Source organism: Curcuma longa, chromosome 1, assembly GCF_044706935.1.
Source record: "Curcuma longa cultivar G26 ecotype Majalengka, Jawa Barat chromosome 1, ITB_CL_G26_1.1, whole genome shotgun sequence".
Lineage (NCBI taxonomy): Eukaryota > Viridiplantae > Streptophyta > Magnoliopsida > Zingiberales > Zingiberaceae > Curcuma > Curcuma longa.
This window is the reverse complement of record NC_133861.1, coordinates 10,842,801-10,857,826: the sequence shown is the minus strand read 5'-3', so window position 1 is coordinate 10,857,826 and position 15,026 is coordinate 10,842,801. Positions and strand designations below refer to the sequence as shown.

At 38.1% G+C, this 15,026-nt stretch overlaps 2 protein-coding genes across 2 annotated transcripts; one reads left to right on the top strand and one right to left on the bottom strand.

The window, feature by feature from the left end:
* Nucleotides 1–290: 290 nt before the first annotated feature.
* On the bottom strand, nucleotides 291–2,827 carry LOC141824059 (uncharacterized). The gene is made up of 5 exons (XM_074711294.1): nucleotides 2,502–2,827; nucleotides 1,051–1,141; nucleotides 723–898; nucleotides 565–592; nucleotides 291–460 (listed from the first exon to the last, which is right to left on the bottom strand). Exons 1-5 carry the CDS (start codon nucleotides 2,772–2,774, stop codon nucleotides 291–293), a joined length of 738 nt encoding a protein of 245 aa, XP_074567395.1. The 5' UTR covers nucleotides 2,775–2,827.
* Nucleotides 2,828–4,091: 1,264 nt separating this feature from the next.
* Nucleotides 4,092–5,506, top strand: LOC141812250 (uncharacterized). The gene has a single exon (XM_074700309.1). The coding sequence runs from the start codon at nucleotides 4,153–4,155 to the stop codon at nucleotides 5,230–5,232; it is 1,080 nt and encodes a 359-aa protein (XP_074556410.1). The 5' UTR covers nucleotides 4,092–4,152; the 3' UTR covers nucleotides 5,233–5,506.
* Nucleotides 5,507–15,026: the final 9,520 nt, after the last annotated feature.

The following is a 15,026-nucleotide window of genomic DNA, read 5'->3' as shown; positions in this document are numbered from 1 at the left end:
AACTTGGATTGGTCAATATATACCATTGATTTTTGGATATTGTTTTTGGATGATTTATCTTAATTCAAAAAACTTGGGTTGAGTCAAATTTTGGTTTAGAACCAACTTGATCTGACCATCATTCACCATTAAGAGAGCATGGCCGAAAGGTGATCTTTGGTGTTGACAGGCCACATTTATCTAGGGCTAGCGTCAATTAAGGTGTCATAAAGTGGTCAAAATGAACCTACAGGGCCAAGCCCAATAGGCCCATTTCCAATAAGGTAACTAAGAAACTTCACTTATCAGCATCAAGTAAATGATAGTGTGAGGCAATAGCCCCTCGATTTCTTGCAAAGAAAAGACATATCCTCAGTAGTAGTAGCACTCCATGAAGCAACATTGTAAATAACCTTGCTTCCATCCCATGCCTTTCTGAGCCTGCTTTTCTTCTTCTTAACAGAAAACGTTTTGCATAGGGCTGTCAATCCACAAAAAGTGACAACTAATTGTCAGCACATAAGAATTACTGTCAAATATTGGTTACTCTCCATACAAAATGAAAATCAGATTCACAAGTCTCACCTGCTTGAAGTTGATTTGGAGTTAATTCCTGCAATACCAAATAGAAGCAATGAGTAGACGAACTCCATAATAAAGTTGTTCAAATAGTTAAAAAATTGAAAACTATTACTAAGCAACACAAATAAATAATTCTTTATAAGATTTCCATCTAGGGATACTTTAGTTTGCTTTAGTGATAGCAGATAAGTAGCCATGAAGCATGCCACGCCATCCACTATGTCCTCTTGCTTAACAAGTACATAATCATCTTGGTCAATGTCATCCTGCCCATCAAAATGCTTATCATCCCACAAATCTTTGGCAGTGACCATATCCCACGATGCATTATCATCACCTACGAAGAGGAGTTATTGACAAAAATACTACATCAGTCACAGAGCAGAACATTTCAGTCGAGAGACCTAAAACATTTCAACTTGATGAATAAAACAAGGTTTAAGAATAAATCTGTTAGAAAACAAATGGGCTGAGTACAAGTTAGCTTACCATGAATATTTTGGTAAACGGATGTCTGGATGTGTTCAAGCTTTTCAAGGAAGTCTGGTGATTCAACTCTTGATTTCAGAAGTGCACATAGCTGCACAATAGGATCCCAGTTAACATCATATGAGCATATCAAAATAGACATTGGACACTTTCCTAACATCTTAAGCTTTTGGGGTAAATAACAAAAATAAATATGGAATGAGAGCAAGTGAAATATTTGCAAATCCTGTAGTCTAAACAAGAGAAAGGAGTTGGCTTTGGATTGAGCCAATTGAATCGAATTTGTTCGACAATACTTGAGGGCGACTGTTTATCTTATACAATTTACAAGCATAGATTAGGCTTTTTCATGCAACATAGTATCCTGTTTTACTTGACTAGGAGTAGAGAAAAAAAATAGGAGGGAAAGAAAAAAAAGTTTGTTTCTCTTATTTATTTGGATAGAAATGTGGGAGAGAAAGGAAATAGGGAAGCAATTAATTAAACACAAGTTCTAGTTTCCAAAAATATAGGTGGGAACAAAGCAATGATGTGAGACAAATGTTCATATCATGTACGATGGCAATGGTAGAGTATAAGCTAATTCCATCCTGCCACATTAACTTCCAAGTTCCAACTAATGGTGGCAAGCAAGTTGTTTTAAACAAGGTAAGAGGAAATTAGATTAGATTGTTTTTCTCCCCATTTTGCTTCAAGTGAGTTCCATGTATCCTTATTTCTAGAGCAATAAACTTAGAGTAGTGATCATCAAATATCCAAATCAAAATAATCAACAGTTGTACTTCTCAATTTCAATATATCAATGCTATCTATTGTAATTGGCATTAGACTGCATGGGTAAGCTAAAGGCCAAATCAAGCATAGTCATTCAGGAAACAGATCAACAATTTTTATGCACACAACATGTAGCAACATAGATTTGTCTCAAGATTCATGATATTCAAAAGAAGAATGCTATTGACAAGTAAAATATTTCAATACAAGAATTAGAATAACTAGAGCAAGTACAGCTTCAAAACATGATTTGCATAAACATTTAGCATGATAATGTAATGAAAAGAAACCAACACTTACCAAAAACACTTTGCACACTTAACATAGATTAACTCTCTGGATATAGAATGGGTCAGAATGAATTACAGATCCGCTTGTGTTCTATGCATGTGGCTCTGTGCGACGACCTCCAGCAGTAAATTTCAACAACTAAATTGTATCTCATTCCTCACCAGAAACTATATTTGAAAAAGAAAAAAAAAACAGGAATAATCTGCACCGATCAAGCGCATCGCAATAGTTCAAAGAACAAGAAATAACTCAGCACAGAAGCCTAGGGTTACATGCTTCTAGCACGATCATAAAAAGGAATCAATTGGCTGCGAATCATCTAAAATTCCCCATGCGATCATTACCAAAGGTACAAACTACAAATTGGGATCCAATCCGACCCATACCTCATCGGCCTCGGAGTCGCCGCCAGATTCAGACCGCGGCAGGGATCCCTCGACTTCTCCCATAGGCTGTGCCTCTGCCGCCTCGTTGCCCGCAGAGTCCAGGTCGATGTAGGGTTTCTCCAGCAATTCGAGGGCCCTCTTACAATTCTCCAGGACCGCCTCGAGGGCGCGCCGCTTCACGCGGAAATGGTCATCTGCAGCGGCCAAGCTGGGGCTGAGCTCTGGTGCGAGGGAGACGTTGCGTCCACCTTCCACCACCTCGGTCGCCTCCATCGTCCCCTAGCAGAGTTTGCGTCCGGCGAATCGACCAGTTTTAACACGTTGCTTGTTCGCTGCAATTTGAGTATGATAGGCGATCGCGTTCGCGGTGGTCGTGGTTTACTAGTTCCTTTTTTCACATACACTCCTTCTTACACAGAAGCCACTATACCCCACACAACTCACCAACAGACGTGGGGGGTTTGAGATGGGTGCAAAGTAAAGAGTGTGGGAAGGACCTTATCACGCTCGGAAGGACTGGGCCAAAAATATTACGTCATCTCGTTTCAGCACCCGTTCATTTTTTACCTAACAACGGGTCCACCGCATTGGATACGTGGCATCGTTTTATTCATCAGTAAGGCTATAATAAGATTCTGGGGGCATTTCTTTTGCCGGCTCGAATTTTTTTATTATAATACCAACCCACCAACCATGGATGCAACATTTTTTTTTTGTTTGTTACAACATCACTATATATATATATATAAATATTTATAAACCAAAGCCAGAGATAATATAGGAAAACAAAAAATATATAAAAATGCATTTTTGGTAGGATTAATTATGAAAGCTGCATTTTTTAAAGTAAAATGCTCTAATAATTTTAATTTTAAATAAAGCAAAATTTTCATCACCTTTTTTAGATGGGCTTGTTGATGGGCCCATTTTCTTGCCCACTCTAGTATCTACCATGACCTCTCACCCTTCTCAAATTAGACGTAAATTCATTGTCCTTGTTGTTGTTATTTTTTTGCTTTTGCATTTAAAAGGCTTCCCATAACTGTCGCCCTTCCTCCAAATCCTCTCTTCTAAATTTAATTTTGCCTCCCTTAAATTAGCTTAATCCTATAATTATCCACGTCAGTTATTGCATTTCATGGGTTTAAAAGAGCCCATTGATTCTCTCCTTCCCATCGACTCACTTACATTTCTTTTTTTTCCTTTTTAAAAAATCTCTTATTCCCTTCAAATTAGGTTCTCCACCCACCCACGCACTCCCAAGGCAAGTCGGAACTCTACGATTAAATTTGACCGACTCAAGAAATAGTGCTTTGGGAGAAGAATAATTACCTGGTGCGGTACGCTGCGGAGGGCAGAGATATGATGCGCTAACTTCCGTTTACAGCCGTCCATCGCCGCATGAGCGCCATGGAATCGCAGCGTTTGAAGAACCTGATGCTGCTCTGCCTCCGATCGCAAAGCACTCGGGTTGCTCTGGTGGGTGTTAACCACACCGCTGCACGCTTTTGCACCCGCTAGATCATCCTCATTAATCCTCCCTCTTCCTCTCTCTCTCTCTCTCTCTCTCTCTCTCTTTGCCTTCTCTGACAATTGCACCTAGTTTCTCGCGGTTTAGTTTCCTCGCCAAACGCTCCGCTGACAGAAAAGAATGTCTCCGAGTGGCGTCCATCATCACCTCAGCCTCGGCGGCGCCGTGCATCTTGGGAACGACCGCCTCGTCATCCGCCTGCCGGACCTCAACCTCATCCGGCTCATCGCGCGGTCGGTCCTCTTTGCCGCTACCGTTTTCTTCTTTGCCGCCGTCCTCCAGTACGGTGACGGCGATCGATCCGGCGATGCAGGCGCTAGCTTCCTGCCGAACCGCCTCAGCTTCCTTGGCCGGCGCGGCCTGCTCCGATTCCAGGACCACGACTTCTTCCTCCACGACGCAAGCAAGGGAGGTGCACAGGCGTTGCCCTCTGACTTCGTAATATCCGCCTCGGCCGGTGATTCCGAGCGTGCCCACCTCGCGGCCGTCCGATCGGGACGCGACCCATCGGGATCCTTCCAGACACCGGCGAACTACGCCGTGGATTATATCGGACAGACCGGTTCCGCTGCCATGGCGGCGATGCTGAAGAAGACCACGATCGACGGGGGGCTGAGACTTCGACGGCTTCTGTCTGTTCCGGTGGCAAAGAAAGAGGCGCTGAGCGGGCTAGAAGAAGTACTTCTGGAGCCGCCGGGTCCGGGGCGGCGGGGGTGGCGGCGGAAAGCGAGGTACCTACCGGAGCTGACAGGGGACGCGCTGGACGGTTACCCTCGTCGGGTTTTCGTGGAGGTGGCCCCAGCCGGCGCATCCGGAAACGGCGCGGCGTGGTTCGAGCGCAACTACCCGACGATGGGGCGCGCCTTCGAGTTCATCCACGTGGAGGTGAAGGAGGAGGAAGCGACGGCGGAAGCGGAGCCAGAGGCGGGAACCCCATCGCTGGCGGAGTGGCTGGAGCGGAACGTGAAGGAGGAGGAGTACGTGGTGGTGAAGGCGGACGCTACGGCGGTGGAGGAGGTAGTAGGGGAGGGATCGATCGGGTTGGTGGACGAGCTGTTCCTCGAATGCGACCACCAGACGGGAGAGACGGAGGAGGACGAAGCGAAGAAGGGCCGCCGCCGCCCGTACTGGGAGTGCCTGGCGCTCTACGGCAAGCTGCGCGACGCTGGCGTGGCGGTTCACCAGTGGTGGAGCTTCTAATCGATGCAAGAGAGAAAAAGGGTAAAAAATAATAAAGAAAGAAAGAAAGAAAGAGGAGGGAAGGATGAGAGGAAAGGAAAAGTAGGATTGGGGTGGATTTTCTAGTACAAAATGCATGCAACTGATTAAATAAATGGAGCGGTTTGGGACTCCAATACTTGTTCAATTTTGGTGGAAAAGCTCGAAGGGAGATAGTGGCATTTCGTTGTTCATGTATGTTTTTTCGTTTATGTGACATGTAAAAAATATATTGCACGCACATGCTTATATAATGCAATGGGCATGTATTTGATTTTCAAAGACATTCGTTTTTTATTTTCACTTTTCAGATAAAAATAATTATTAATTTTGTGAGTTTTCATATATTAAAATTTATTTTAGCCAAAGGAAATGCTTGATACTCACCGAAAGTAAGAAAAACCTAATAGAGACACCCAAAAAAAAAGGAACTTTAATGGGCCAAATGCTTCTACTCTTTGGAAAAGCCCAAACCCATTTGCGTGATCAGTGATTAGACGTGAACAAAGTTGGGATTTCAATCTGTTATGATCACCTATAAGGAGGTAATCGAGAAATTACAATTGATCAATAAATTAAAAAATTACAATTGGTCACAACGGAAGAGGGTATTTTTCGGCTTCGTCAAGATTTGAACCTTTATCCTCTTCTTCAAGTCTATTCCATCATAATCAACTCAGCTATGCCTCCGGAGTTGGGATTCCAACTTACTAAGATTGACTCCGCAATAAAAGAAACCTGAATTCGATCTTAAAAAAACGATCATCTAACTACTATAAGAAATACATCTATTAACGACAGAAATAAACTATCACAATTTTTTTATCACTGATGGAATTAACGATGGATGAATTTTACTTGAGTCGGTAACCTTAATATTTTTATTATTTTCAACAGTTAAAGAATTTTACTGTTGTTTTTAGCCTAAATGTTCTTTTATGTATCCCAAATCTCAACTAGTACATACATGTATTCCCTTCTTTCTCTACTTGTATAACAAGTCTTTGTATAATTTTTTATAATAATTGTTCCATATTTTTTAAAATTCTACCTCTTGTCCTACCTCTCAAATATATTTTTTATAACAATATGGAGAAAATTAATATCAACAACTATTATACAATATCAATAATATTCAAATCAAGTATTAAAAATTTATGATAATAAAAATCTTTAAGGTCTTAGTCTACGTACTTCCATGTAGAATAAAAAATCCATTGATATTCTTTAAATTTTTTAGTGATGTAGTAGATATACTATGACCATGAAAATAAGACTGTATGGAAAAAAAATTATCCCTCTTTTGAATTCTTTAGACGTATAATAAGTACAATAAAAAATATATATTTATCTTTCATGTACATCCATGCCAATAAATTATATGATGCAAGATAAATATTATTATCCAAATTAACCAAATAGTTGAAATCATCGGCTGAAAATCTCCATCTTACATTACATTTAATGATTCCATTGCAAAGAGTAAAATGATATATTAAAATATTTCTATGTATGAGAGTCAGGAGAATTACATATTATATCTTATTCGTATACATGCTTATGATGCTATTTAATATAGCTTGTTGTTATGGTAGATACATATAAACGTTGAAGTCTAACCGTTAATAAAAAATAATAATAATCTTCCATGCTAAATTTTTTTTGCTTCCTTAATATGCAACTATGTTGCCTATAATGAGTGTGATTATATATTCTATATTCAATCAATTCACTATTTTTATTTTAAAAAATTATATAATTATTTATACACAACAATATTCAATATTAGACAAACTCTTTAACCAATATTTTTATATCGTATAACTTAGGTGGGCTAGAAATCAATTGATAAATGTTATAGAAATATCGTTTTGAAAAATGATATTCCGCCTTTAATGCAACGAGCATGCTCATATAACGCCCGTATATGTCAAAATATACACGACCACACGTGCTCATATAATGCAATGGGCATGCATGTATTTGATTTCTAAAGACATTCTTTTTATATTTTCATTTTTCAGACAAAAATATTTATTAATTTTGTGAGTTTTTCATATATTAACATTTATTTTAGGCAAAGGAAATGTTTGGCCCTCACCGAAAGTAGGAAACACCTACAAAAGACAAAAAACAAAAAACAAAAAAAAAACTTTAACGGGCTAAATCCTTCTACGCTTTGAAAAAGCCCAAACCCATTTGCCTGATCAGTGATTAGAGGCGAGCAAAGAGGGGATCTGGTCCAATCTGAACTTACTCAATTTGACTCAATAATAAAAGAAACCTGAATTCGAGCTTAAAATTCCAAACGATAGAAAAAGAAGAAATCATCTAAAAGAAGAATGACATGGTAAAAACATGACAAAGTAATTAAGCTCGGATGAGGAAAGGCCTCTTGTGTTAATATTTGCATGATTGCATCAACAACTATGCAGCCAGTAATGACATACTATTCTTGCGTGCGCAGATTTGCCCGCCACTTCACATGCATCTGCATGCATGTGATCTAACAAATTAAATATCGCAGTACCCTTCGAAGTAGAATCTGAATCTGCAATCTGCCGCCGCCAGGCCCGCCCGCCACCTCCATCTGTCTCAGCATATTCTGTTACTCCCCAATTCGGCTTGGAGATTGAATTCATTATAATTTTCTCAATAAAATTTTTAATAAATAAGATCTGACAAACTCGATAAACAAATTAAATGAACAATCTGAACGCAGTTAAATTTAGCCCAGCTCGATTCGATGAAGCCCTTAATTTTTTAGGCTTATTAGAGTAAAATCTAATTGGATCGTTTTTTAAAAAAAGAAGAAGAATATATATAGCACAGATCTATAGGAAACGCCTCACAGAAAAGCCATGGAAACCAACTGTCCAAGTACGGACAATATATATATATATATTGGATGCTAAGCACGAGCTCGTGGTTCTTCCTTGCATGAATGTGCGTAAGTTCATGTATAATAATTAAAAAGAAACGTTATTATACACGTATATATATATAGTTCCCAGAATCAAGTATATTTTTCTAGCTAGGTTCAGATCGCAGAACCACCACATGCGCCTGCACCGCAGGTAAACATTTATTAATTATTGCTTATATTTCGTGCTCAATGCTTCCCTTCATCGGCTATAAATAGCCTCGACTGGGAACTACTTCGCTGCAAGAATAAACTCAAATCAACCTTCCCTGTTATTCACTCTCTCATTAGCTTGTGCTTTATAGATTTCTCCATGACTTCGAAGACGGCGTCACTTGCTATAATTAGCCTCATGATCTTGATTTTGCTGGCCCCCAATCTCTCTCTGACTGCTAAAGCCAGGCCTCTCCAGGCAACGAATGGCACCAGCACTAGTAATAACGTGAGGCAAAGCGAGGCAACAATGGTAGAAGGCAGCATTACACCCAGCAGCTCGGAGGAGCATCCTGGGAAGCTGGTGGGCACGGAAGATGTCCGGCCAACAAACCCCGGTCACAGCCCCGGCGTGGGCAATTGAACGTTAGTTGCTACGGTTCCACTTCCGGCAGATCCCTGTGATCGGTCGATCGATGATATTAGCATCCAGCTCTCTGTATATATTAATGTGATAGCTCCTTCATTTGGTTCTTCTTCCATGAGCTATTCTTATTGTTGTATTCATCAGATCAGTTTAACTTAATTTAGGTTGTTTGGTTTTCTAGCTCCTCTCTCTCTCTCTCTCTCTCTCTCTCTCTCTCTCTCTCTCTCTATATATATATATATATATATATATATATATAGATATAGATATAACTTCTTGTCCGCATGAACAGTTCAAATTTAAAGATTCAAGCATGTTTTATATATATTGGAGATCGAAAGACAATATTAAAACTCTTTTAATTGATAGTGTATGATATTTGACGAAAAGTCCTTAAAGTTTAACTCGCATTATTTATTTGTATTAAGGTATATCTCCAAACGCCAACTTAGTTGACTCAGGCCATGCAACACAGTTAATGTGTATATCGATCGTCATAAACGAAGAAAACCACACCAAGGGATTGATCGTGACTTGATCGTTAACTAACGTAGTTTAATCAAGGTGCTTTTTGACAAATAATCTTTTAAAATCGAAATTTCCATGTCACATAATTAATTATAATCAATTGCACTTCCTTTGACTAATCATCATAAATAAAAGTACCATACTGGTAATGCCATATATTTTTTTCCCTAATGCCAGTGTGTTGAGTTCTCCTAGAGTTGAGGAACCAATCGACGCACATCCTCTGCTTTTAATTTGTTTTTTTAAAGTAGAACGTATATATTATGTTATACAAACGTATATTGCACCGTGGTCGACATGCATCCTTAATTCGATCAGTCACTGGGTTTTGTTTGTTTCGACTTTACTTTCTTTTGAATAGCTAGCCAAACAGTTTAGGGGCAAATTGTGGATTAAAACTAAATTACAGCAACAAAGCGTAATTATATATATGTTACGTGTAACTCAAATTACTCTATGTATACCTCATCTGCAACAGCTAGTCATGCACCGCGTTGAGAAAAATAAAACAATGATTGAAATTATATATGAAAGTACATTTGGGTGCACTATCATTTTTGTGATGTTAATTCTAGCTAGATTAAGCCTGATTGGATATATATAACCCAGCAAACTACAGCAAGGAAAGGAGTACTGAAGGAGTAGAGTGAGCTAGACTAATATCACTTTAAATTGAATAGAATTTAAAGTCAACACATCTTCTCTCCCTGTAGTGATAGCAACCTTAATTTGTTCCTCCTGCAAAAGATCTAGATATTGGACCGTCCACTTTTGTAGATATATAGATTCCATGACTTCGATTCAGATCATCAGGTGGATATTGTGAGCTTGTCTTCGTCAGTACTGCAGGTCGTAGAAGAGCATAGGATCTCATGTTTATCGTAGAGAAAATTTATTAGATCTTAGTGAAACAAAAAAAGCATTAATAAGGCCACCATGCATGCATATTCTAATCGTCAACCAATATTCAAAATCTTTGAACAAGAGAGAGATGCATGCACGACGACAGTGCCAATATGATCTGTTGAAGTATACAGTAGCACTTTCCCCTCACGCCCTCACGTATATATCGTGTGCAGGTCGAATTAATTTAAAATTGACTATAATTCTTACAATTGATATATATGGTTAACTCAGTATTGCAGCAATCACAACTCACTATATGTATATATATATCATATACCAACAATTTTAATATTCTAATTGATATATTTTTCATTATTATATATGTTACCTAGCGATCGATGACCCTTCAATACTGCAAGGGTCAATGTTCTTAGACAACTTCAATTGAACAACGGGTTCTCTCACCTCGAGGACATCCATCCAACGTGCTAGCTGGACTGCATTGGAATATCAACTCCCCTCTGATTGATTAACTAATTAATTAACAACTCTCCGCTAAACTAATTATATTATAACAAAATACGTACAGGAAGTGCGCAGCCGTTAATCCATTAATTAAGTATACTTTTCTCTCAGCCTTTGGATTGATTACACGCGTAAAATAACAGAATCCCATGCGCGCGCCACTCGACGTTCACAATGCACGTGAGGCCACGCGCCCCCCGCAAACCAAACTGAACTACCAAAATGGAATCTGGATCCCGCAGGAGAATCTACCAACGATACAGCCGCCGGCTTGTGTTCCATGTCCATTAAAAATTCAAGATTCCGTCGGCGGACGAAAACAAGAATCTACCAACGATACAGCCGCCGCCTTGAGTTAATTCCAACTTCCAAGTCCATTAAAAATTCAAGATTCCGTCGGCGGACGAAAACAAGAAACCCGCCAACAGGATTCGAATCTTTGAAGTCGGCATCACGTGGTCTTTGGATTTTGATAATCAGTTGGCGGATAGCAATCTTCATTGATTAAGGAATCTAAAGGGGAATCTGTCGCGACAATCTATGTCGTTCAGTCATTGGATTAGGCGGCATCACGGGTCACAGCAGCCAATTCAAGGGAATATTCCAACTACGCCTCCGTTGTCCGAGGAGTTGGACTCATATCTCGTTGTTTGATGACAGCAGAAGATCGCCAAACCGGCACCGTGGCACGCGCCCCCATTCATTTTCTTCTTTGTTATTTATTTAATTAATTAATTTTCTTGATTTGCATGCACGTGGAGGTGCAGAAGTGCTTTTAATAGCCTATGTGTAAATTTGTTGAATGAGTTAATCATCTTCAAAATTAATTGATTTAAAAAAATTACTAAAATAAAAATAAAAAAATGGTTTCTAATAGCCTAATGGTGCATTCAGAAGGCCAGCGAGCCCTCTACAAATCTTTTTGTCTTCTTGTTACTTTGCCGGATCTCCAGACTTTGCCGGTTAGTCAAGAATTTATTTGTCAGCTCTTCGATTGGCCAGATGGAAAATATTGTATTTAGCTAATACAAATGTCCAGAAAATACATTATTATTACGCGATATATATAATTGGCATTACGAATTAAGTGAAATTATAGGTAGACATCCGAAGTGGAAATTGAGATCAGAAGTATTATACTGAGCTAACTCAGTTACATGCATAAACAATTGGTCCTCCTAGCATTATTATTTTTAATTTAGTACGAGGAAAAAATTAGAAAGGAAATAAGATGATAATTTTTTTAAGTTGGAGAAAAAATGATTAGAGATTTAAAAAAACAATAATTTTTTATTTATTTCGAAAGAAAAATTCACTGTACCTTTTATTTTAAATTATATTTTTATTTTGAATCACTATTTTTATTATATTTTGAATAACATGTTTTTTTAGGAAATAAGATCTTTGGTATTTTTATTTCTTTTTTCTTCCTTTTTTGGCTCGTTTTGTTTGACTGTATCACTCGTCGCCATGCATGAACTTTGATCCTTCCTTTGGCTGTGATTATATAATATTACACTTGAAAAAAATAGAAATAATGTTACAAGAGTTGCTTGATGATCTAATTTGTATAATCGCATTTAAAAAACATTAACATTGCCACTCTAGTTGGAAGAATATATAATTTCATGTGACGTGGAGATCGAATTAGTAGTAAAAAAAAAAAAAGGTCACGCCTGCTTCCTTGATAAAATTTATGACCAACAATTAATTAAGTTCAAAGAATTTTCATCAATGTAAATTTCAAATTCAAAATTTTGAAAAGAGAAATAAATAAAGGATATAAGTACATATATAAACTTGCATATATATATATATATATATATATATATATATATATATATATATTTTATGCATAATCAAATTCAATATATTAGTTGATGTATTTTTATATTAAATTTTTAGATATATATTCAATTATTAGTATATGGATTGGTTCACCTACGACGGATTACTCTAAGGCAATTGAAAAAAAAAAAGTGACACTGAGGCAACTAGCGATGATAATTGCTAGCAAATTCTCCTTTCCTTGAGTATCAAAATAGATAGTAGGTATGTCCCTCGGAGCACGGTGCAATGGCAAATGACAAGGCAGGATAACCATGTATGCATGCAACAAAGGTTCAATCATGCAAGATATTTAATTTTTGAATGCCCGTGGTACTCAAACTACTAGTTACACTAGGTTGTTGGACCAGAAGTTATTTGCGCTTCTCGGATTTACCTAATGATCTATTTGTGGGGTTAAACCATTCACTTTTAAAATTAATCAGATCGTAAGATACCTAGATTACCTCATTCCTTGTAATAGGTGCTATAGAAATAGTGTGCCATATATATTGGTGTTCTGCAAAAAATAAATTCCACAAATGATATTTATAGGATTAAGTAACAAAAAAAACTAGAGGCACCTATCTTGATTGTTCATTGATGGACTGGTGAGATTAAATGAAGCCGGATTAGACAGTATATCATTAAAGAAAGATCTGTTCTTACTAATTTTCTTTAGAAAGTGAAACTTAGATGAACCATCAAAAAGTATTCTATTTATAAATCTTTATTAATTTAATTTTTAAAAGAAAATTATGAGTCCGTACGTGCATGCTAACTGAGTACACTGTCTTCATATATACTATATATGTTAAGAGTTTCTATATATAAGGTCGGGTTACAACTTCATTGCTGCACTAAGAGAGGATTAAGTACCAAACACATATATATAACCTCTGTCTTTCATCTCTCTCTCTCTCTGAGATCGATTATTTCTCTTCCTCCATGGCTTTTAAGCTTGAGTATGTTGTAGTGATTATGATAATTTCAGTGTTAACTCTTTCCCCTGTCGAAGCAAGAATATTTCTGAAGACGGAGGGAGAAGACACCAGATTAACGAGTAACGGCCGACGATTGATGATACAGATAGAGAAGTTTACTAGTAGTAAAGCAACGGCTTTGCTGCAAGGCAGCATTGCACCGGGAGAGAAGCAAGACGGCAGTAGTGGGCTCGTAGCGGGCAGTGAAGATGTACGGCCAACGAACCCAGGACACAGTCCCGGCGTGGGTCATTAATAAAATATGTAATCCGTTCGACTATTTCATTCATGCTTGGGAACGAAAGTTATTGCTGTTTCTAGATTATTATTTGATGCTCGATCTTTGTAGATCTATAACTCAATCTATGCGATGATTGACTAGTTTATGTTATCTGCTTTGTATTGGAAGTAACTAGCTACCTTAATTAGTTGTAGGTTAATAATTTAGATTTAATTGAGTTTTGATTTGTCTGTCGTAGTTAGTAACGTGTGGTCGCTTATATATGCAAGCTTGATTTTTCGGTCATTTGTTGTTTCATGATGATATATATTATTTCAAATATCTTGTTTCTGATCAAGTTTAATTAGCAATGAAAATGTATCTGTTTTTATATTTGCCATCGAGTATGTATGTATCCTGAAATTATATGGCCCGAAGACCACTATTATACAATTCAGTGAATTAGAAAGCAAAGGATCTGTTAATAAATATTCAAACTATCGCCTCTTTTTTTTCATCAGATAACATTTTTTAACCTTGCTGCACGGCAATCCCACAGTTTGCTGATAACGCAAATTTCTCCACCAAAAGGATAAATTTCGTGGTTTACTGATCAAATTATCACGCATGTTGAAGAATGAACTTCATGAACATGTGCAAACAAGGTCAAGCATCGAAATAGTAGGCATGCAAGCATGCAAATGATCCCCGTGACTGTGAGTTCACTTGCTGGGTCTTTTCTTGGGCAAGAGATGAGCTAATCCTGAAAAGAATGATTTTTTCTTCTTAGCTACCACATCAGGCTCAATCTCTCCTGGCTCAGGATGAACTACATCATCATTTTCTTCCTTTCTCATGCTTTTGAGTTCATCATTTTGCACAATAGGTGGACTCCCATTTCTTCGATGTTCAAGTTCGGTTCTCCATTTCTTCAGTTCCTGTTCTGCTACCAATTTTTCTTCCTGGCCCTTCTTTGCCTTGTCATTCGCGCCTTTAAAGGCTTCTTTACATTCTTCCAACTCTCTATATGCTTCTTTTAATCTCTCTAAACTATTGTTTTGTGATATCTTAGCCTCATCAATTTGTGCGACGGCAGCTGCCAATTTATTGTGTGCTAGTTCCTCAGCTTCATGGACTCTTTTGCTGAGAGTCAAATATTCATCTGGTGGAAGGATACTTGTGGCGGAGAGTCCTTGCCCACCATTGGTGCAGCCTGCTCACTGTCCTGCAACACTTTAGCTGCTGCTACTGCAACCCTCTCGGATTCTCGAGCTGCTTCTTTTTCCATCAGAGCTACCAGCAATTTGCTCCTTGTCGTGCTCGTGGAGGCTTCTGCCAGCTCCG

Coding starts and splice junctions, on each gene's coding strand:
- LOC141824059 (XM_074711294.1), bottom strand. CDS start 2,774: ATGGAGGCGACCGAGGTGGTGGAAGGTGGACGCAACGTCTCCCTCGCA. Junction 1,142..2,501: donor GCGACTCCGAGGCCGATGAG/GTATGGGTCGGA, acceptor CCTATTGTGCAG/CTATGTGCACTTCTGAAATC. Junction 899..1,050: donor CGTTTACCAAAATATTCATG/GTAAGCTAACTT, acceptor TCCTCTTCGTAG/GTGATGATAATGCATCGTGG.
- LOC141812250 (XM_074700309.1), top strand. CDS start 4,153: ATGTCTCCGAGTGGCGTCCATCATCACCTCAGCCTCGGCGGCGCCGTG.